Consider the following 24,441-nt stretch of genomic DNA (forward strand, 5'->3'; position numbering starts at 1 on the left):
TCAGAGCATCAGAGTGTAATGCTCTCCCATCCTCTGGAACTCCCTGCCCCGGTATATCAGATCAGCCCTCAACCTGTCCACATTTAGGAGCTCCCTGAAAACTCACTTATTCAGGGAAGCCTATCCCACACCCACCTAACAACTGTCCCTGAGCCACCCCCATCAAATCATTCCCCGCATCTATTACCTTTTGTACCACCACCCCCTCCCTTTAGAATGTAAGCTCTATAAGCAGGGCCCTCCTGTCCTTTCTGTATTGCGTTGTACTGTAATTGTGCTGTCCTCCCCTCTACATTGTAAAGCGCTGCGCAAACTGTTGGCGCTATATAAATCGTGTAGTATAATAATAATAATAATAATAATAATAATAATGCAGAGGGATTACTTGTAAAGTTGGAGCTATAGTAGTAAACAATAGTGGCATAAGCTGATGCCTCCCGTGTATTGCTGGCTCCTGTCCCATGAGGGATGATATCAATTGCACTCCACCTTTTATTCCAGCTAGCGATCTCCAGAGTGGTGCCAGCAGCAGAGATCCTCAGGTCAGTGTGAAGCAACTTAAAACTCATTTAACTCATTTAATTTAAACTCATGATTACTGTGTAATGCATGCGATTGCAGCACGGTAGTACGGCAATTAGAGGTTTAAATCACGTGTGAAGATGCGACAGTGTCCAGTGATCTTTGACTTCTCCCGTGTTGTTCAGGTAGATCTCCACCTCTTTAAGGTTGCCTACCCTTGCTTTAGGCAGTATAGGAATATCAGGCTTTAAAAGCAAAGTCGTCAAAGAAAATGACCTTGAAAAATGAAAATGACCTTGAAACAGCATGGTACACCAGCCCTCGAGACTGCAAGAAGTGGTCGGAAGTGACCGATTTTTGGAGTACTGAGGGTTTCCATCAACATAGATCTTGTGTTGTGTGGTACATGCTTGGCCCAGATTGCTAGGATCTGGCAGAGCCTGTTGCATTGTCAAGCTCGACAGAGCAAAATATGCTTTAAGGGAGGGACACCAACCTCTCCACTGGGCCTTTAAAGGACGTCCTGCACCAGAACCAACAGGGATTTGGTTGAGCCACAAAATAATCGTATACACCATTTGAACTCCACTTCTTGTGACAAGCCTCCTCAATTGGGTGTGCTGAGCAAACCTCTATACATTTTGTCTGGCTGCGGGGCAGTCTTCACACAGAACATCCTGTACAAATAGGTGAACCAGAAAGGACCTAATAAGTTTTCTGGACTTTGGAAGAGATCCCATACTGGTGACCTTAGGTCCAGAAGGTGGGGACAGCTTTAAGTTCAAACAGGAGCATACCTCATTAAGCAGAACATTAATGATTTCTCTTACCTTAGGAATATAAAGGGTGATGGCCAATCTTCCCTGGAGAGGTTCTCAGACTCTGAGGATTCACCTTCCACTTCCTCATCTTCCTGCCCCCTCCATCAGGAAGCAAAGATGGACAAGTTGGACAACGACTTAACAGGAGACACTGACCCTCAGTGCTTACTCCCTGTGGTCTCAATCAGTGTAGAGATTTTCCCCATTGGGTCTGCCACAGAGGGGCACAGGACAATGTGTGCTGGCCTTCTCTCTTGTCCTATTTCCCTTGTGCCTGATGTCCGCCCAGAGGGGGTGCTGAGGAGCAGAATGGGTACAGTTGTCTATTACCTGTCTCCTAAAAAGTCTCACAACTGAAGGCTACTGGATATTCCGGTGAAGGCTAGCCCTGGGCCACCAAAGGGTGACCCTATGCACACAAGTCAGGGGTAAGGAGTCCAGGGACAACTCCCAAGAATAAAAAGGAGGAAGAGACTGGGTAAGAGGAGGTTAAGGAAAGGAGGGGAGAACCCCACAGAGGAAGAGACCAGAGACTGTAGGGGACCAGCTCCTTTCCCAGGAGAGAACACACCATGTGTCATCAATCTGGAAGCTGCAGTGGCTGTAGTTAAGTGGAGAAAAGGAAACTCGTGTCCTGTACTGTACAATTAGGCAGGCTTGTTCATTCTATTTACAAGAAGTGGAAGAAACATGCCTTTAGGATTTACTGTAGGAAACACTCAATTTTTCATACAGCAACTTTGCATATTTCAGTTGTGTAGAGAGGAGAAAATATACACAGTTTATCAAACTGGAATCAGGTGTGTCACTCTGTTTGGGAAAATAGAGATCTGAGGCAAAACATAATAATTCAGTATATAGCATGATGGTGGCCTCTCTTGTTTTACATCACCTCTGAATGGCCCTGAGCAGGCAATGGACAGGAGGTTGCCATGTGTACAGATCTAAGTGACAAAATTACACACTAACTATATATATATATATATATATATATATATATATATATATACACACACACACACACACATATATATATATATATATATACATATACACACACACACACACACACACACACACACACACACACACACACACACTCTAAGAATTTTATTGAACAGATGTGTAAATATAGTAAAACGCAACATCTGCAGTGTCCATTATGAAATATTATATTAAAACTAAGTTTTACCCCCTCACACAAAAACAAGTGCTGCTAGAACTTACCTCTCAACAGTGGGGTGACACAGAGGTTTTTCTTCCTGAGGTAAGAGGTATGTTATCCCGACAGCGGTAACCACGCGAAGGCTAAATGGACACACCTAATAAAAAGGCACAATAAATATTAGTTACTGAAGGTCACAATGAAAAAGAAAGGAGCACAAGGGTGAAAAAACAAGAGGGGCGGCCCAAATATAGGTAATATGGACCCTGAATTTTCCTGCAAGTTCCACTTTAAAAATGCAACTCCAGGCAGGGCTCCTGTTAGAAATCACAGGGCCCCATATAGCCTACGTGACTGGGCCTCCCTACCCCCTCCGAAAATATCAAATGACATTTTTGCTAAAATGCGATGGTCGCAATGCTGTTTTGCAGCCATGGCAGAAATTGTATCCTTTTGTTAATACTTTTTTTGAATTGCTGAATGGTAATTTTACATTGTGAGATCGCACTGCAATTGTGAGCCAAGTGTTTGGCTTGCGGTTGCAGAGCGGCCCCATTGAACTCAACAGGGAGTTTGATAGGTGGCATTACCTGTCAAACTCTGCAGCCTGCATTAAAAATGGCGCAGCTGTATAGTAAAACATTGCAGTCACAGCTTGTATACAGCCCTGTCTGACTGTATTGTTAGAATTTGGGTGCGCAGCCAGGGATATCAGTAAATCCATGGCTCAGCCGCCCATGTGAAAGTCCTTAGGCCGCATTCACACTTTGCATTTCCTAAACTTGTGACAAATTACGCACAGGTACATGCATTCCCGCTACGCTAAGTGTGAATGGTGCCACAGGGGTGCCATATAGAAATGGCTGGTGCAGGAATGTCTGTCAGGTGGAGGGAGAGGTGTATTCACTTGCCTCTAGCTCCAACATTGCAGTGGTATCTAGCGTTTACCTTCAGCTGGCACATTTGCCCCCTTTCCGAATCCTGAACATTCTGCAGCTACATTCCCACACTCACCCCCTTCCATCAGAAGTTCTACACCATTCAGTCCCTGCAGGTTACAAATGCACACAGAGCACGGTGTGGAGGTTGGTAGAGCAGAGCTCAGGACTCAAGGAGGAGCAGGCAGAGAACTTCTTACCTCAGTTTTTCCTCCTTGCAATAGATAACACTTCCGATCACAGGGGGAGGGGAGGGGAAGTTTCAGAACCCAGCAGTGTAAAGATTGCATGGCAAAGGCAGAGAGAGACTCTGCAGCTGTCCCTGACACACAGAAAGAGAAAAGAAAGCCGAGGGAGAAAGCAAGCAGCGCTGCAGGGGGGTTACACAGGAGTCACAAGGCAGTACAGCCGGCTCGCCTCTCCTGCAGGTGCTTGGGCCCCTCTTCTGAATTGACAGAGCTCGGGCCCCCTACTGGAGGGCTGGCTGTACTGCCCTATCAGCGGCCCTGACTCCATGCATTAAAGCGTTTTTAAAGGAAATTTTTTCTTTTTAATAAATAGGTTATACTCACCCACTCTGTGCCATGGCTTGGCACAGAGTGGCCCTGAGCCTCCTCTTCTAGGGTCCACCATCAGTGCTCCCCACTCCTCCTCTATCCCTGTAGAAAACCACTTGCTATGGGGGCAAATGTGTGACACAATCCTGAGCCGGGCTGTGTGCGTTCATAGACACACACATAGCGCTGCTCGGCCCTGCCCCACCCTCTCCTCACTGCGTTTGATTGACAGCAGCAGGAGCCAATGGCCCCAGTCCCTGTGCATAGAGGGAGAGGGCAGAGAAGAGATGCAGCCGTGCACAGAGCTGGATCAATTGAGAACTATGGTAAGTATTTAGGGAAACAGGAGAGCACAGAAAGCTGAGAAACATTTTTTACCTTAATGCAAGGAATGCATTAAGGTAAACATTTTGGCTTTAAAATCACTAAGTAAAATCAGTCAATGAAAAGAAAAAGAAAAACAGAAGGGGGGAAGACAACAAGGAATTGCACTCACCTGAACACACACTGAAGGCCGTAAGGAGTACTGCATTTTCTCCAAGATCTCTTTCTGCAGGACATCCCATGTGACATTCTTCTCCAGATGCAAAACAAATGGTTGCCCAAACCTAAAAAACATTGGCAGCAATATAATCAATTGGCTACATCATTTTAAATAGCTAAAGTTATTCAGTGATGGGTGGAAACTGACAAGCTTGATTATAGGTTTATTATTGGCGACTGCAGCTGCAAGATCTACCTGCCACACAAGCTGGAATTTGCAGTATGTTAAAAAGAGATCCAAAACAAAATTACATATCAGGGACCAAACTGAAATTGCCATCTGCACTTGAAGCCGGCTTCCTCTGCACCACCTGCAAGAGATGTGCCTAAAGTCATAGCAGTCCATGACTGACTGAACTCTGACAATGCTCATGAGTGAGGCAGTAGAATGTTCAATACAGCATTTCTATTGCTAAGTTTCTTATTTTGTCCGCCCAAAGACATACAAGAGAAAAGCACATAAAAGAAAAGGGAGAAGATCACTTTGCGAAAGCATTAAAACCTTTACCTATTGGGTCTTGGCACCTTTACCTTAAAGTGACCTTGCCAAGAGAGAAATATGGGGACTGCCAAAGCGGACTTGCAGGTTGCTTGGCTTCACTAACAAAAAACAAGTACACAGATTCTGAAGAGTCAGAAGTCCTTCTCTACATATTTGAACTTGGTCAGTAATTTAAATCATTGACCCTTTTGCTTCCCGAGCCGTTTTTTCCACTTTTTTTGCACAAGTTTCAAAAAATAAATTTTAGGTCTAAAGATTACACAAAAGCCCAAAAACATTAAAATATTTTCTGGAAGCAGACACCCCAGGGAATAAAACCGTGGTAATGCCAATCTTTTATGTCACACGTAATTACTGCAAAGGCCCAGTAAAAACAATACACTAAAGTTAATTTTAGGGCACACAAATGGAATATATTACCCATTTTTTTTAGTAAAAAATAAAAAAGACAAGGTTGCATTGGGTAAATAGATACCCAACATATCAAACCCTAAAACTGCATGTGAAACGTTGGTTCTATGCCACTTCTCACCTTTTTTGGCCATATTTACTGAGAAAAAAGGTCTTATCTCATATCTGTATGGCCAGTTAATGGCCAAATCCCAGGATACTTCTAAATGTGCAGGCAGAAGAGGGTGGGAGAAAGACCCAGGTGATATAATCGGATGATGACTGGCAAACCATTCTAGAGACAGTGCCTTCTGTGTCATGGTCATCTGTGCAACGTCTGACCCAACTGTTTATCATACACAGAACATATAGGACTCCAGAGAAGCCATTTAATTCGGGCAGAAGGGACACCCAGGTGTGCCCACATTGCCAACAATCTTCAGCAAACCTGCTTCACATGCTATAGAGGTGCTCCAAGCTTGTCAGATACTGTCTTGAGCTTGTGAATACTATTAATGGGGCTTTTTCCACTCATGTTGCCCTGGATCCCAAAATATCTTTGTTGGAAAGCTTGGATGAGGAAGTATATCCACTGGAGTTATTAACACCAGTTAACAGGCTATTGTTTATAGCGCGCAAACGTATCGCTCTGAAATGGTTATCACAGAGTCCTCCATCATGTGAGGACTCACATGATGGAGGCTCCAAGTAAATGACACTCACTTGAAAGAACACGCCTATCGAAATAGGGGCACATCGAATAAATGTTACAAATTATGGGAGCCATGGCTGGCAGTGCCTAGCCCCATTCTCATTGTTCTCCCTCAGGATACTGCAAGGTAGTTAAAAAGGTTGCCGAGCTGGCACCTATGCTGATACTTAACATTGCATAATGACATATGTGCAATATTTTACTCTGGCAGATTGGATAATCATCAGGAAGTTACCTCACTACAATGAGGGTGATCACACATAAGAGCTCAGGTGCAATGCTTTGGCTATTCAAGTAGCAGGGCCACTGTTTCTAGAGGCATTGTGTTTATAGTATGACAGATGTGTTGATGCCTAAACATATATTACCATGTAACCCTACATATATCTTATCAGATTACTGCATCTTTGTTTGAATGTTTAGATATATGCTTCAGTAGGATTGGAAGTCTATGTATATGTAAATTACAAGTAGCAGGTGAACTGTTTGCTGGTGTATTATGCCCCATAATTTATTGTACTTCTTTTTTTCTTCTTTGTCTGTATGGATGGTTGTAAACATGCAAAAACCTTAATAAAAACGGTTAAAAAAAAAAAAAAAAAAAAAATTGTGTGCACCTGTAAAATGGTGACAAACTTCAGATCCTTATATTTTCAATAGGCAAAGCCTCTATAGGACATCATTTTAGCGTTACAGAGAAGGTCTATTGCTAGAAATTTTGCTCTCACTCCGTCTTGCGTGGCAATATGTATTTGTATTGCAATTAATGTTTTAATCCGTAGGCGCCCCCCAAGTGTTTGTTTACATTCATTTGTGCAAACACGCGGGGGGAGGGGGGGGGGGGCGAGATTTTATGTGCTTGGGTGCAATTTAAATTTTTACAATTAAATCTTTTTTTTACTTCTTTTCCATCACATAGGGGACGCAAAGTCTCCTATGTGATCATTTTTTGGTGACAGGTTCTCTTTAATGAGACAACCTGGATGTCTCCCCTGTACTCCACTGAATGTAATGCAGCGCAGATTGCAGACTCATCTAAATCTCCAATTACTGATGCTTTGCAGTAACCGGAAGTGACGCGATTGGAGATCTTGATGAATTGGCTATTTTGACAGAACACTGGTACTGGGCTTGCAGATGGGCAAGCAGAGCCCAGGGTACATGGAAGAGGTGCACGTTACGGGCGCAGCCATCAGAATGCTTCCATCCAACAGGCAGGAGTCAGCTTGTCAGGTATACACAGTACGTGTAAAATCCCCCCGGCTCTCAGGTCTATATGATAAACGAACCTGGCAGTGAAAGGGTTAAAGTATATCTAAAGGCAAAAATTAGTCTTTAGTTTTGGATAGAGTGGAGAGGGATTAGAACCCCTGTCCTTTTTTTATTGCTATTTGTGCCCCGATTAGGGAGATTCACCCTCTCTATTTGTCCATTATTATTGAAAGTGGAAAAAATCCCAAATTTTGTGTTGTCCCCAGAAAAGTCAGATGGGAAATCTGCCAATGGGGACACTAGTTTTCGTAACCTGGGAGGTCCAAGGGATTCCTTTAATTTGCGAAGATTTTCTCTCACTTCGTTTTGGCTATGTGACAGGAAGAGAGGGTAAATCAACCCAATGGGACACACAAAAAAAAAAAAAAAAAGCACAAAGAAAAATCCGATAGGGGTCATAACCCTCCCTTACTCTAGCCGAAATGGGAAAAAAAAAAAAAAAAAAAAAAAAAGGGTCTTCCAGGTTTCAAAAAATTCTAGAGTAGAAAAGACAACTCCTGGTTAAAAGGAGAAGTCCTGCCTGAGCTCGCTTGGCTGGGCTTCTCCTAAGGGTCACAGGAGTGCAATTCGTTTTGCACTCCTGTGACCAGTTTTCACCAAAGAGCAGTCTGAAGTCCGCTCTCTGCTGACGTCACTAGAATCAGTCCAGGCATCGCGTCATCACAACAATAAAGTCTGGATCCGCCAGGTGCCTGGAATGATGCCTGTCTTAGCCTCTCAGCAAGCCGCTGAGAGACTGAGACGGCCACTCCCCGCCCCTCCACAGCTCCAATGAGAAGCAGAGAGTAACAGGAGGAACAGAGAGGAGAGCTGCTGACTGACAGTCAGCACCTCTCCGCTCGGTGATCTGTGAGAAGCGAGCCATCGGCGATGCTCGATCACTTGGTTCTCAGTGTAGTTCCATCTAGGTAAGTTTAAATGAGCAAAAAAAAAAAACAAAACAAAAAAAAAAAAAACACCATACTTCTCTTTTAAATAAAATAAAAAAACCCCACATACCTCTAAAATGTAAAAAACAGACCTTAATGGTCTACAAACTAAAATTTTTAAAACAATTTTTAAAAGTTTTTAATAACTTTATTGGATTAAGACGTAAAACATTCTTAAGTTTCCAGAACTATACAAAAAGAGCAATGTTGGAGTAGAGATCAATATATTCCAGCACATAGATTACATTCTGTCCAGGAAACACACAACACAGATGTGTCCTCATTTTAAACTAAAGCTGCTAGTTTAGAATTGCTAACCTAGAGGTTTGTGTGTTTGCATAAATTTATTTTATTATTTTGGGTACGTTTTTATTGTTCCTTCATGAGTAACAAATGAAACCATATTCAACAACAAGATAACCTGCCCAGATAGATACTCACCTCTTGCCATGTTGTCCACTATACGCTCTGTTACAGACCAGGATAACTATTCGGTCAGTAATGCCAAGCCTGTTCACAGGAAGCCTCGCCGAGCCAGAAGAATAATGGGGAGACCGACTATGGTCAATTCCATTCCTCACATAATTCTGGTTATTGTTCACACAGATCCCTGCAAAGTTTAGAAAAAAAAAAAGAGGATTAAAAAGCAGTGATGTTTTAACCACACTTCCAGTCCATGTTCATATGGCTCATTTAATAAAGCAGTTCAGAGGAATATGATGATGTGTCAAGCACAGTTTGACATGTGTCGCTCTTCCATGTGCTCCTTGCTGTTAAGGCTAGTTACAGGTTGGGGCAACTGCCTTTTCTTTGTACTGTTGGTTATTTGGCACACTGGACACCTTTGCTACCATTGTGCTATTTGCTGGGCGTTGAGTGCACCCCTGTGACTCCCTCCAGGCATGCCCGCCCTCTATCTATCCATTATTATATATGTTCTCCTACTATGAGTTATAGAGTTAGAACTGCAGATACTAGGGTGCCTTGTCGTGGCCTCTGCATCTTATGCATGTATTGCAAATGTGTGCAAACTAAAACCCTATTTTTAACATGACCTGTTAGACAGGACAATTTGGTTTGTTGCAGTCTGGCTGGTAAGTTGTGCTGGGAATTTTTCTTTGTTTCACATGTGTCGCCCTTCCATGTGCTACTTGCTGTTAAGGCCAGTTATAGGTTGGGTCAGTTGTCGTTTGTAGTAGTAGTTGTCAAGAACAGTAAACCATTAGGCTATTAAAGCCAGCAAGGACTGGGGAATATAAGTACTCATTCACACTAGCCCACATGCTAAAATGCTATAGTTTGGGATTTGTTGTTGAGTAGGTGCAGCGCATTACATTGTTACAAAACATTGCAGTTTTCTTTTTTTAACACTTCATTCAAGTCTATGCACCACAGCGAACTGCGATGTGCTCTGGTGCGTTGACATGCAATGCGGCAAGTTGTGCTGCATTAAAGTGGAACATGCATTTTCTATGTGCCCTAGCATTCAGCCTGCACTGATCTGTACAAGTCAATGCAGCTCAATATAGATGGTGTGAACGAGCCCCAAGACTGGTGTGGGGTCAGCAGTGGTGGGCTATGCAAGTAATTTTGCCAAAAGGTGCAACTACACTTTAAAAGACAGGTATACCCTCTGTACACTCTGCATATAATAATAATAATAATAATAAATAGCACCCATATTAATAAAAAATTGTGCACTTAATTTTTTTGTCTAGAGCCCAGAAAGCATTGCAACTGATTAGTGGATCAAGGGTGCAATGACTTTCATGCAGCCACTGATTCATACCACAGTATGGGGATGGCTTTAGATTTACCAAAACCATATATTAGGTCAAACCTAAAACCATTTCAGTTTGTACACAATCAGGCAGGCCCTTACACTACATAGTTGAAGGTAAATCTAAAGAAAATCAAAGAAAATTGTATAATATATACGGCCAGCTTCAGTGGACTACAAGTGAACAGACATCAAGTCACCGCACTTGTGCTTCCCCGGGGACTACAAGTTCTTCTGCTGCAATATCGTGTTTTTCATTCACTAATTCCTGTGAATGAATGAATGCATGGTTGTGCGGGCTGAGCCCTGCAAATTTTACATTTGACAGAAGCTGGTGGGGAGAAGCTCCTCTGACTTCTGTAAGGAGAGAGGAAGTACAGTTTGGGGTAGTGTGCTGCAGTCTCTGACCATGCTTCAAATTATACTCCAAATATGGATGAAACACACTGGGGAAAAAGGGAATGAGGCTGGGTTCACACTGGAACCAGCTGCAGAGTGCACAGGAACACTGTGCATCCCCATTCTCTGGTTCAGGGACAAATGTTTGCCTGAATTCAGCCCTGAAACAGAGCTAAAGATGCACAGCATTTCTGTGCAGTGTGCTCTGCAGCCACCCTGGAGATACATGAACCGGCTCCATAGAGAGCCGATCACATTCTCCTGCTATGCGAATTGGATGCGGGGGGGAAACTCGCATCCAATTCGCATAGTTGTGAACCCAGCCTAAAGCCCCATACACACTATCAGATTTTCTGCAGATTTACCAAAACCAGATAATATGAGATCAAACCTTAAGAGTTTCAATTTGTATGCAATCAGGCAGGCCCTTGCACTACATGGTTTTGGAAAATCTGAAGACAAAAATCAGCCAAAAATCTGATAGTGTGTATGGGGCTTTACTCTTTAAAAGAAAAACTAAAAGGACATATTTCACAAAGAATACATATAACCCGGTAATTCTAGTACTAAACTATTTTAATATAATATCGTCTATGAACCACTTTTAATTTTATTTGTTGAGAAAAAAGGAGGTCAAGTTTGTCCTGCTTATTCTTATGGTATCCTACACTTTTGCATTCAAACTTCATGACTCTGCAATTCAGTCTTGAGACCTCAGTCCCTGCTCAGTCGTATTTCACTTGAAAAATGAGCAATGTCTCCCTTTCCCAACCTTTGTACACAGTACACATGTGTGGCAATGTTAAAGGGATTAGGGTTTCTGTAAGCCTATAGTTAAGTTTGACCAGAGGCACAGATATTTTTTTTTTACCATTCCTGGGTCTACAATCTGCCCAGCTCAGCTCTTCTTTCATCCCACTGCAGCATCCCTGAATCGGCAAGCCAGGGCAGTATAGACTCTTGTAGTGTGGGTGATGGGCTCGGGCGTGTTCGAAATCCCACCAGGAAGCAGACACTGCTAATCACAGGCAGTGAGACATTTCCTGATCTGTACAGCTGTGGATCGGGAAATATGCCGCGTGCATTGTTGGGTTCCTGCCGGGATCGGGCATGTGGGATTTCGAACACGCCCGAGCCCATCTCCAATCATTACCATATGTTCTAAATGTACCAAAATGTTCATATTTTACCTACTTACTGTTTCATGTGAGGATTATTGTACTTCTTATCAAGATTTATAAATGCTCCCTCTTGTGGTGAACTGTATAGGTACTGTATATTTGTAATAGGAAATCTTAGGGAGCGAGCCGTTTTTATTTTTTATTGGAAGGGAGGAGGGGGGTACCATATCCGATTTGTAAGACCATTTAGGCCTGGTTCACACCTATGCATTTTTTTTGTGCGTTTTCAGCTTTGCAGAAATGTACTATAGTCCATTTGACATGGTTTCCTATGGATATAGCTCACATCTGTGCACTTTATGGAAAGGGCCAGGGACTTTTGTCTGGTTTTTGGTTCCATTTAATGGATCAAAAATGTGTATTGAAAAATGCAAAATGCACTTGGAATATGCAAACTGCAACTTGCATAGGTGTGAACCAGGACTTAGAGAGATAGTAAAGATCTTACCATCTGTATAAAAGGTTGTACTGACCCTTTTTAAAGTTTACCCAACATTAAACCCTTGTTAAATTTTTATTTTTTAAATGGTTTTGGATAGACCGGGGAATGGTTAAAATGCCTGTCAGTTTTTTTTTATTTTCACGAGGAGCTGGCTGGCAGGAAATTGGACGGTGTATATGTGTCACCTAGATTTCTGACTTGCACATGGTTAGGCAGGGTTGTGTTTGTTAAGGACAGAACAAAAATGTTGTTTTCTCAAATCTTAATACATTCTGGTTTGGGCTTTCTAAATCATTAGGTGGGATAAAGCCTCCAGTTCTAGGGCCCCATCTTACCCATTAGCCAAACCTCTTTATTAGTCTCCACTCTGCACAGGTCTTTTTATGTGAGCTGACTAATGCAGGTCTCACTCTCTTGCACTCTCTGCTGTGTGAAAAGGCTGACACATAACAAAGGACAAAAAAGGTACCAGCGCTGCCTGTATTGTTTTGGGGAGCCCATTACGGGGTACTCCATTAGTCAGGAACTGACATGATTTTAGCTAATGCAGCAGATGTTTTGTTCCTCTACAAAGCCCTCCTGTATTAATAGTGTTTGTTTCCTGCCTTGCTGCGAGGATCCCCCTAAACTCTCAATGCAAATGTACTATGCGATCAATGGCGTACATAACATAATCAGGCTTACTGGCGTTTTCTTCCTGGCCCCTAGACTACTCTAGTTCTCTACAACTATTGGTGTGAAAGTGTTACCTCTCTGGCCTAGAATTCCTTCAGATGGGAAAATTTCTGGCGTTTCAAAGGCAAAAATGCAGTCGCTTTCGTGGATCGTGTCCAAATCATCTGCGTCAGAGAAGGAGCGATGGAAGCCATCAAAATACATTTCGGTTATCACTATCTGGAGTGAGAGAAAAAGAAAAAGGCAAAAGATAAAAGACACTGGAGTAACATACCAATAAGATAAGGGGTCACTGCAATTTTGTTAGCTGGATTTTTGTCTTTTTTTTTTTTTAAATTCAACTACGTACCACCTTCATAGCGGTTGTCATGCGTACGTGTCATCAGTACTGCTAATAGTTCACAATAGGGTAGGGATGTTAGAAAAGGCAGGGAACTAGAAGAGGGATTGTACACAGCCTTTAATCATTGTTTGATCATAAGACCAGGGCAGTGGGAACCCCACTGGAGCTGCTACAACCCCCAGTAACAGGCATATTGAGTAAGCAATTTAACCCCTTGACTACTTGGCACTTTCACCCCCTTCCTGCCCAGGCCAATTTTCAGCGCTGTCGACCTTTAAATGATAAGTGCGCGGTCATGCAACTGTACCCATAAGGAACTTTTATCATTTTTTGAGACAGATAGAGCTTTCTTTTGGTGGTATTTAATCAACACTGAGGTTTTTTTTTTTTGCTAAACAAAGGAAAAAAACTAATTTTGAAAAAAAAAAATAAAAAAAGTTTTTAATTTCTGTTATAAAATTTTGTAAATAAGTAATTTTTCTCCTTCACTGATGTGCGCCGATAAGGCGTCCCTGATATGCAGCACGGATAGGCAGCAATGATAGGCGCTGACCAGCATTACCGATGGGGCTGCACTGATAATCAATGTCCTGATGGTCAGTAAAGATGTCCCAGCTGAGAAAAGCCACTTACAGGCTCTCCTCACACACTGTCAGTGTAAGGAAAGGAATACGGTTACCGGAATTTGCAGTTTACATTGTGATCAGCTGCGATTGAACACAGCCGACCACATGGTAAAGAACCTACATGATAGTCTCTTTACCGTGATCGGTGATGTGCTGTGTCCAAGGAAAATGGCGTACCACCGATAGCCACGCATACGCAGCAAGAATGGGAGGACGTCATATGACAGCCTCCCAGAATGAAAGTGCTCCCGCCCGGAAGCAGTTAAAGGGAAAAAATATTAGACTTCTAGTTAAACTTTTTTTAAAAAGTGCATCTTAAACTAAATTTTCTCCCCAAACAACCGTGTTTGGGCCAACTCAACCTTACCATGCTTCCACGCTATTCTTTATCCAGAATACAGAGTATAAATGCCTCCATCAACTGTTTCAAGATGGTAAATTAGGATCAGTTTGAAGACCATATACCAAACTCCATAGAATCCTTTTACTATATAAAACTCCAACATGCTGCCAAAATGCAGCTGGATTTATCAAAATAGTGTCTTTTTTCCTACAGCTTTGGAAAAAATACTCATAAGATCCAGATAATATAATTTGATATCCTCTTTACTCAACCCAAGGGTTCAAGGGAGGTTTGACTGGCGGATTAAGCCACATCACCCCTTGCATAAAACCCCGGACTAAAGAATGTTTAGCAAATGGTCTTTGAAATAAGACCGATAAAGCTGAGACCTGGCCTTTAATAGTACTCAATTTCATTTCTACCCCTAATTAAAGAAAGGCAAGAATTCTGCCTATGATACATCTCCGAGGGTGCCAATCCTTGGATTCACACCAGGAAACATAAGCCCTCCAGCCCCTATAATATATAGTTCTGGAAGCTGGCTTCCATGCATTAATCAGGGTAGCGATAACTGACCCGGAAAGCCCACGTTTCTTCAGAATGTGGGTTTCAATAGCCAAGCTGTTAAATTTAGAGACCGTAAGGTAGGATGGAATATCGGTCCTGTGAAAGCAGATCTGGCCGTAGTGGGAGGGACCATGGGCCCTCCACTGCCACCTTTACGATTTCTGCATACCATGACCTTCTGGGCCATGCTGGTGCCACCAGAATTAACAGTTTTCTTTCCAGCTTGATCCTGCAAAGAAGTCAAGGCAGCAACTGAATAGGGGGGGAATGCATAGATCAGTGAGAACTGATCCCACGTGGTCACCAATGCATCCGCCCTGCATGCGAGTGGATCCCTTGTTCTGGCCACAAAGTTGACTAACTTCATGTTTAACCTGGACGCTAGAAGATCTACGTCTGGAGTCCCCCCTCTTTGGCAAACAGCCCGAAATATGTTGGGGTGAAGAGACCATTCCCCTGGGAATAACTGCTGGTGACTCAAGTGGTCCGCCTGCCAATTCTCTACTCCTGGAATGAAGACTGCCGATAGGCACGGAACATTCCTTTCTGCCCAAGTTAGAATATGGTTCACCTCTCTCTGCGCTGAGACTCTTGGTGATTGATATAGGCCACAGCTGTGGCTTTGTCGGATTGGATCCTGACAGGACAATCCTGTAACCTGAAAGTCCAGGCCTTTAAAGCCAGACACATTGCCCGAATCTCTAGAATATTGATGGGCAAGGATCTATCAGCTCTTGACACTGTCCCTGGACAGTTGTCTTTTCTAGTACTGCTCCCCAGCCTGAAAGGCTGGCATCTGTAGTTACCACTTGCCAGATAACTGGTCTGAAGGATTTTCCTTTCAGCAGATTCTGAGTTAGTAACCACCAACTGAGGCTTTGGGATACCCTTGGGGAGAGCCGCATTGGCAAGTCTTAGGCTTGAATTGTTATGTTCCAAGCAGACAGGATACTGTTTTGCAACAGTCTTGAATGAAACTGGGCATAGGGAAGTGCTTCGAATGAAGCCACCATGGTTCCTAGCAACTTCATGCAAAGGCAAATGGAAGGATCGCCTTTTGACCTGACCATCCACACCAGCTCTCTTATGGAATTGATCTTTGCCTGAGGCAAGAACACCTTTTCCTGGGCTGTGTCTATGATTAGACCCAAGTACTCCAGCCTTTTTAGTGGCATTAAGGAAGATTTCTGTAGGTTGAGAATCAACCCAAACTTTCCAGGTTACTGGTTGTAATGCGTACGCTTTGCTCCAAACGAACCACCAACTGGTCTATTAGCAATAGATCATCTAGGTACGCTACCACTGTTATGGCCTGTGCCCTTAACCTGGCTAGAGGTGGGGTCAGCACTTTTGTGAACACCCGGGGTGCTGTGGCTAGCCCGAAGGGCAGGGCTACAAACTGGAAATGCTGCTGTTCAGAAATTTTTGGTGAGTGGGAAATATAGGAACATGCAGATATGCATCCCTGATGTTGAGAGATGCCAGAAGTTCTCCTCCTAGAAGGATAGAAACTACTGACCTGATCGTCTCCATGCGAAAGGAGAGGATCTTCAGGAACTGATTTAGATTTTTTAGATCTAGAATGGGTCTGACATCTCCCTTTGGTTTTGGTACCATAAAAAGATTTGAATAAAACCCCAAACCTTGCTCATTGTGGGGATTTGTATGATCACCCCTTGAGATATTAATCGGTCTAGTGCCTCAAACAAAGATTGTCTTTTCTCTGGACCTTTGGGAACGTTTGACCTCAGGAAACGAGATGGTGGAAAGTCCCGAAATTCCAGCTTGTACTCCAGTGTTACCGTGGAGATGACCCATCTGTCCTGAATTTCCTCTTGCCAGACTGCTGAAAAAGCAGTCTTCCCCCCCCACCTTGGTGAGGGGGTTTGCCTCTTCATGAGGCCTTAGGATTCTGCTTTACAGGTTTCCGAACCCCAGGACTTCTTTTGAGCCTGGGTCTAACCCTGAGGCTTTCCTCTAGAATCTGACAGTGGAGGCAGTCGCCACTGCCTAGAGGTGGAAGCCCCTGGTGCAGGGGAAAGAGCCAGTTTAAATGAAGGGCGTTTATACTTTCTTTTGACTGGCAAAAGAGTACTTTTCTCACTAGAAATTGTTCGGATAGATTTGTCCAAATCTTCTCCAAATAGCCGCTCCCCATGAAAAGGGAACCCAGTTAGAAGGTTTTTACATGGTGCTTCGGCTGACCAATTTTTTAACCACAGGATTCTACGCATATGTACAAGCATAAGCGCAAGGTGGGATGCCTGGTAAATAGAATCCTTAATGGCATCTATGGCAAAGTATAATGCTTTTGGTAGTTCAGCCAATTCCCGAGTTGTTGTGCAGGAACCTCTTTAAGGGCCTGTCTAAACTGGTCCTTTAGGGATTTATCAGATGCCTATTGCAGCGACTGCAGGCTGAGTAACAGCACCTGCCAAGGAAAAAGTAGATTTAAAACAGGAATTCCAACTTTTTATCTGTTGGATCCCTAAGCATTTGTGCATTGTCTACAGGACAAGTTAGGCTTTTATTCACACTGGAAATCGCAGCATCAACTGCTGGTACTTTCCATTTTTTGGTAAATTTCTCCTCCAGGGGATAGAGAACTGAAAATCTCTTAGGAGGGAGAAAATGCTTATCCGGGTGGTCCCATTCAGCAAAAATAGTTTTGACTTGTGGGGTCCAAATCACCTTTCATCTGTGACTCATTTGGCCTACCAAATATCCTGTCACCAAAAAAATGCCTTTTAGGCTTCTTTGGGGAGCTCTACTTATCTTCGTGTCATATAAAGTTCCTTAGAACTTTGGGGGGGGTTTATGCTTTTATTGACTTGAAAAACACCTCATTGTGAATTAACAATGGTCTGCCTGGTTATTTTTGATAAAATCTGGAGACTGTGGATCTTCTCCCCTCACATAGCTGTCTCTCCCCTGTAATCTGTTTTACTTGAACCTGAGCTTATGTCTCTCTGGTTTCCCTCCTTCTACGATACTTGTGTCTCAATATGACTTTCTGCATTTCTGTCAGTTTTCCTTTTAGGATGTCTGCAGCATAGCACTTTTATTCCAAAACCCTTTTCCATTTTGTATGGAGTAAGGGAGAGCTCTAACCCCTTTGACTTTTTTTTGCCATTTGTGTTCCATTGGGGAGATTTCTCTTCACTTCCTGTCTCGTAGCCAAAGCAGGAAGTGAGAGGAAATCCCTGGTTGTCACCAGTGTTAATTTTGACATCAAATTTCAATTTCGTTTTAGTCGTATTTTAGTCTACTAAAATCTAGTGGGTTTAGTTAAATTGTAATGCATTACTTAAGCATTTCTCTCGAATTTCCAAACTCATAATATAATCCTGGAGTAAAAATCTAACATATTATTTATGGCATTAAGGTTTAAAACGCACTACAGAAAGATTTAGCTGCTGTGATATATAACTAGAGGTTCACCGAATGGAAATTTTGGTGCCGAAGCCGAAAATGCAAAATTACAGCTTTTTTTTTTTTTAAAGAAAAATATACATCTTCATATACAATTGTATTATTTTCGACTTTTTAATTAATGTTGTGAATTTAAGTGAATATGAATTTGTCAGCCATTATTGGCACCTTTAACGCAAGAAAGGCTCAAGAAAATGGCATGCCTTTAAATTCTATGTATGTCTTCATACTGGTTCATTGCGCTTACGTTGTGGTGTTAAAAATCTTGCTTGCTGCATTTTTGGTCGCACTTCCCCCTTGAAAAGCACTGAAAACGCAGCAAGAACACATCAATAAAACACACCTGTTTTATGTTTTTGAGTCACATGACCCATGAAAAACACACCATAAGCACAGTAAAATCGCAAAAAAATTGCGTGCTTTCTGTGCCATTAAGCACCTTTTTTCTTTATCGTCAAAATGCCGAAAACACCATTTTCCGACCGTCAAAATTTTGGTGCATCTCTAATTATAATGTCCTGATAAATAAAACAAAGTTTCATAAACAAAGTGCAACTTTAAAGTATAAAAAAAAAAAAAAAAAAAAAAAAAAAAACATAACTGTAAACTATTGGCTGTAATGCATTTAACAGATTACCAACAATATTAAGAAAAAATAAATAGGAAAAGCCTTTCTTCCCTTAGGTGCTTAGTAGATGCCCCCTACATATTCTTATGTGGTAGCGCAATATATATTTAAACTTTAATGCGCCATTAAAAATAGGCTGGGGATAGAATGGTGTTGCCGATTTCGAAAAGGCCAGCATCGGATGCCAAAAAAATACGTGTGGAACTGCAAAGGAAAGGGAAAGGATACAGCTTTCTGATAGAGTCGGGGGGCTGGGGCTTTTACAGACAGGTGGAGCGGAAGTTCAGGGGGGTAAACGTTATTTCCTCACATTTTCGTTGACGAAATTTGGAATTGTCAGTTTTTGTCAATTGACTTAATTCAAATTTTATTTTATTTTCATTTAGTTTTTATCACTGCAAATACGCAAGTAATGAAGATTATGATGAAAATATTTTCTTTTATGAAATTAACATTGGTTGCCAAAAGGACTAGTTTCCCCATTGGAAGATTTCCGCTCAATTACTGTTCTCGCGACATCCCAACATTTGGGTTTTTCTTTCACTTTTGCTGATAATGGCAAACAGGAATACGAGAGAGGGGAAAATCTCCCTAACAGAGGTACAGACAGCAATAAAAAAACCTGAAAGGTGTTCTAATCCCTTCCCCCTGTCCAAAAGTAAAAAATAAAAATAAAATAAGTTTTGCATTCAGTTATACATTAATAACATTTTTTTTAAACACTTCTAGCCACTAGAAGGAGATACATATCTGACTGCTTAACGCTCCAAGTACATGTACTGTGGGGCGGCAGCTCTATGGCGCAGAGGTGTAACTAGAACCTTCAGGGCCCCGGTGCAAGAAACCATGATGGGCCCCCCTGTCATCCGAGCCCCGGGCTTCCAATTTTGGGAGGGTGTCCATGGACATCCTCCCAAAACCGTGCTTCCCGCATGACCCCTGGGACATGCATCCAGCGCAATCACAGCGGCCCTTTACCATGTGATCAGCTGATCACATGTAAACAGACTTGCAGGTTATCCACAGCCCTTTCCTCCCATACTGTGTCTGTGTTAGGAAAGGACTGCTGTTAACTGTCAAGAATGTCAGTAAATTGTTTACACTGATAATCAGTGCCCCAATCATCAGTGCCATCTATCAGTGCCCATCACTTCCACCTACAAGTGTTACCTATCAGTGCTCATTAATGCCGCCTCTTAGTGACCATCAATTCTGCCTATCAGCACCACCTATCAGTGCTCATTAATGCTGCCTAACAGCGTCCATCAGTGCCACCTATCAGTACTCTTCAATTCTGCCCATCAAAGCCCATCAATACTGCCTGAGTTTTGCCTATCAGTGTTCCTCAGTGCCCATCAGTACCACCTATCAGTGCACATTAGTGCCTCCTATTAGTGCTGCCTATCAGTGCCTCCCATCAGTGCTCATTGGTGCTTATAAATTCCTCCCATCAGTGCTCATTAGTGCCTCCCATCAGTGCTCATTGCTGCCCATAAATTCCTCACATTAGTGCCTCCCATCAGTGCTCATTGGTGCCCATAAATTCCTTCCATCAGTGCCTCCCATCAGTGCTCATTGCTGCCCATAAATTCCTCACATTAGTGCCTCCCATCAGTGCTCATTGCTGCCCATAAATTCCTTCCATCAGTGCTCATTGGTGCCCATAAATTCCTCCCATCAGTGCTCATTGGTGCCCATAAATTCCTTCCATCAGTGCTCATTGGTGCCCATAAATTCCTTCCATCAGTGCTCATTAGTGCCTCCCATCAGTGCTCATTGGTGCCCATAAATTCCTCCCATCAGTGCTCATTAGTGCCTCCCATCAGTGCTCATTGGTGCCCATAAATTCCTCCCATCAGTGCTCATCGGTGCTCATCAGTGCCTTCTATCAGTGCTCATCAGTGCCTTCTATCAGTGCCTTCTATCAGTGAATGCTATTAATTTCCATCAGTGCCGTCTGCCTTTTCAGGACAGCACGGCTCTGAGCGGAGATCGGTGTGTCATAGAACAATAGCACAGAGACACTGACATTAACGTTCTATTTGCCCGTCCGTCCTCTCTGGCAGGGGATGAGAGAGGACACACAGCTGATCTCACTGCTCCCCATTCTCCCCCCTCCCCTCTCCTGTGTGTTCCGCAGGCAGTCAAGTGTGAAGCTAACAAGCTCACATTTCCCGAGGAGCACACAGGAGGGGGGAGAAGGGGGAGCAGTGAGATCAGCTGTGTGTCCTCTCTCATCCCCTGCCAGAGAGGACGGACGGGCACGTTAAAGCCGGTGTCTCTGTGCTACTGTTCCATGACAGACACCGATCTCCGCTCAGAGCCGTGTGTGAATAGCAACCCTGCTGCCCCCCCCCCCCCCCCCCCACAGTGGCAGAATTCCGGGCCCCGTCGCAAGTACGACTGTTGCGACCCTGGTAATTCCGCCACTGCTATGGTGCCAAATCACGTACAGGCACGTCACTTCATGCAATAAGTCTGGGCCGCGCATGTGCGCCGCTGGCAACCAGCTCCCACTGTGAATGGAAAAAGCAGAAGCCAAGCAGTGGGTCCCGGCGATCATGCCAAGAGAGGCAGAACGGCAGTTTGCTTATGTAAGCAAAGCAGATCCGTGTTCCTGCTTAGCAGAAACACAAGATCTCCATCTTCCTCTGACAGAACAATGAAGCATCCCCCACACAGTAAATAAAACACTCCCTAGGAACACTTTTAACCCTTTGATCACCCCTGTTAACCCCTTCCCTGCCAGTGTCATTAGTACAGTGACAGTGCATTTTTTGGTGTCACTGGTCCCCGAAAAGTGTCACTTAGTGTCATATTAGTCCGCCACACTGTCGCAGTCCCGCTAAAAAAAAAAAAAAAAAATAATCGGTGATGGCTGCCATTACTAGTAAAAAATAAATAAAATTAAAAAGTCTGTAAATCTATCCCATAGTTTGTAGATGCTAGAACTTTTGTGCAAACCAATCAATATACGCTTATTGGGATTTTTTTTACAAAAATTATGTAGCAGAATACATATCGGCCTAAGCTGAAGAAACAATTAGATTTTTTATTGGATATGTTTTATAGTAGAAAGTAAAAAATTTTTTTTTTTTAATTTTTTTTGTTTATAGTGCAAAAAATAAAATAAAAATTGCACAGGTGATCAAATACCACCAAAAGAAAGCTCTATTTGTGGGGGGGGGGAAGGACATACATGTTATTTGGGTACAGTGTCAGAAGACTGTGCAATTGTCAGTTAAATTAACGCAGTGTCATATCGCAAAAAATGGCCTGGTCATGAAGGGGGTAAAACCTTCCGGGGCTAAAGTTTTTAAACCTCCCTAATTACTGTGGAGAATAGGGATCAGTCACATACAGAAAGCATTGTTTTTAAAGGATTGGGGTTCACGTTTTCAGAAAAAATTGATTGGTCAACGTCGGAATCAGTCCATCCCGGAAGATCTAAAGAAAGAAGGGGAAGAGAAGCAGGGATTTCAAATCCCTGGGCCGCTACTCCGGCTGCATGGGCACTGACAGCTCACCACCCATGGAAGTACGTACAGCGGGGGTGGGGAGGCTGTAGGGTATTAGTTCACCTTTTCTAAAAAGATGAACCTACACTTAAATCGGTTGACTCAGACTAACAGGAGGACAAGGAACAAAACAGAACCATTTTGTAGCACTAAGCAAGCAGGAAGTAGAGCCCACGTATACCTCCATATACAATTAGATTTTACTTTATAGAAGCAAGGATTTCAGACATTAAACACACGCTGAATGTTCTTACACAGTTAATAAAATATCACTTCAAATACTTGATGTTCCCTCAAGCATCATGCCCCATCTAGTGGCTTGTAGTCGTCATTGGAGTGATTCACATCCCTTGAAGTACGACTATAGGCTGCGGTGTGACAGTACCAAACCCAGTTATTGTGTGATGTAAAAGCCTCAAACTATACAAAAATACTTCCTTTACACTCCCTGGCTGAGCCAAATCCTCCTTTATTTGTGTCTCACAAACCCAGGCGGTCCATTTCATCCAGAAAGCAGTGAGCAGGACTAAATGTGGCAATGTGCCGATCAACAAGCTACAGGTCTGTAGCGATAATACTGATAGAGGGAGTTGCTAACATTTTTCATCACACCTTGGTGCAAATCGGCACAGCCTACATGGCAGTGGCAACATTGAATTCAGGAGCATCACTGCCACACCATCAAAAGAAAGCTGTATTAGGTGAACATCACTGGCGGGATCAACAGATATTTGTGGGACTTTGCAAAGGGACAAAAAAAAAAGTGCAAATATACTTTAAAGTTTTTTGAATGAGACCAGAGTTCTACTTTAACAAAAGACTCATATTCTTGTTTCAGACACAGGGCAGGGGAGAGGAAGAAGTCACTTCTAGGGGCCTTACAAAGCCAGATGGCAGCCTTATAAACTTGGACTTCCGAAGCCTGGTGTCAAAATGCCCAGAAAGCGCCAAGTAAAATAACTTACACCATAAGCAATACACTGCACCTGAAAAGTAGTCACAGCGCTTCACTTTTTTCCACATTTTGTTAATTAAGTTACAGCCTTATTGCAAAATGGATTAAATTCATTATTTTCCTCAAAATTCTAACAATACCCCAGAATGACAACGTGAAAGAAGTTTGCTTGAAATCTTTGCAAACTTATAAAAAAAAAAAAAAAAAACATAACATGTATATAAGTATTCACAGCCTTTGCTCAATACTTTGTTGAAGCACCTTTGGAACCAATTACAGCCCCAAGTCTTTTTGAGCATCGTGCTACAAGCTTGGCACACCTATTTTGGGGCTATTTTTCTCCCATTCTTCTTTGCAGGACGTCTCAAGTTCCATCAGGTTCTTGGTCACCTCCCTAACTAATGCAGTTCTCCCCTGATCAGTTTGGCCAGGCACCCCGCTGGTGGTTCCAAACTTTCCATTCACGGATAATGGAGGACACTGTGCTCATTGAGACCTTCAATGCTGCAGAAATGTTTCTGTACCCTTCCTCAGATCTGTGCCTCCATACAATCCTGTCTCGGAGGTCTACAGACAATTCCTTGGACTTCATGGCTTAGACTGGATTGGATTGTGTTCTGACATGCACGGTTAACTGTGGAACCTTACAGTATCTCACAAAAGTGAGTACACCCCTCACATTTTTGTAAATATTTTATCTTTTCATGTGATAAACACTAAAGAAATTACAATTTGCTACAATTTAAAGTAATGAGTATACAGTTTGTATAACAGTGTAAATTTGCTGTCTCAAAATAACTTAACACACGGCCAATAATGTGCAAGTGGCTTACAACAAAAGTGAGTACACCCCTAAGTGAAAATATCCAAATTGGTCTCAAAGTGTCAATATTTTGTGTGGCCACCATTATTTTCCAGCACTGTCTTAACCCTCTTGGGCATGGAGTTCACCAGAGCTTCACAGGTTGCCACTGGAGTCCTCTTCCACTCATCCATGACGACATCACGAAGCTGGTGGATGTTAGAGACCCTAAGCTCCCCCACCTTCCATTTGAGCATCCTAGAGATGCTCAATAGGGTTTAGGTCTGGAGTCATGCTTGGCCAGTCCTTCGCCTTTACCCTTAGTTTCTTTAGCAAGACAGCGGTTGTCTTGGAGGTGTGTTTTGGGTCGTTATGTTGGAATGCTGCCCTGCGGCCCAG

The 24,441-nt window shown here is 42.9% G+C and overlaps 1 protein-coding gene across 2 annotated transcripts in view; it reads right to left on the reverse strand.

Moving 5' to 3' along the window:
• Positions 1–24,441, reverse strand: part of USP31 (ubiquitin specific peptidase 31) — a 186,301-nt gene that overhangs the window by 89,353 nt on the left and 72,507 nt on the right. For both annotated transcript variants that reach the window (XM_073636690.1, XM_073636689.1), the window contains exons 6-9: positions 12,903–13,047; positions 8,793–8,961; positions 4,500–4,611; positions 2,571–2,665 (exon numbers count right to left, since the gene is read on the reverse strand). In XM_073636690.1, the coding sequence (XP_073492791.1) occupies positions 2,571–2,665; positions 4,500–4,611; positions 8,793–8,961; positions 12,903–13,047 (521 nt within the window). The remainder of the gene's footprint in view (positions 1–2,570; positions 2,666–4,499; positions 4,612–8,792; positions 8,962–12,902; positions 13,048–24,441) is intronic.

Source organism: Aquarana catesbeiana, linkage group LG06 (genome assembly GCF_042186555.1).
Source record: "Aquarana catesbeiana isolate 2022-GZ linkage group LG06, ASM4218655v1, whole genome shotgun sequence".
Classification (NCBI taxonomy): domain Eukaryota; kingdom Metazoa; phylum Chordata; class Amphibia; order Anura; family Ranidae; genus Aquarana; species Aquarana catesbeiana.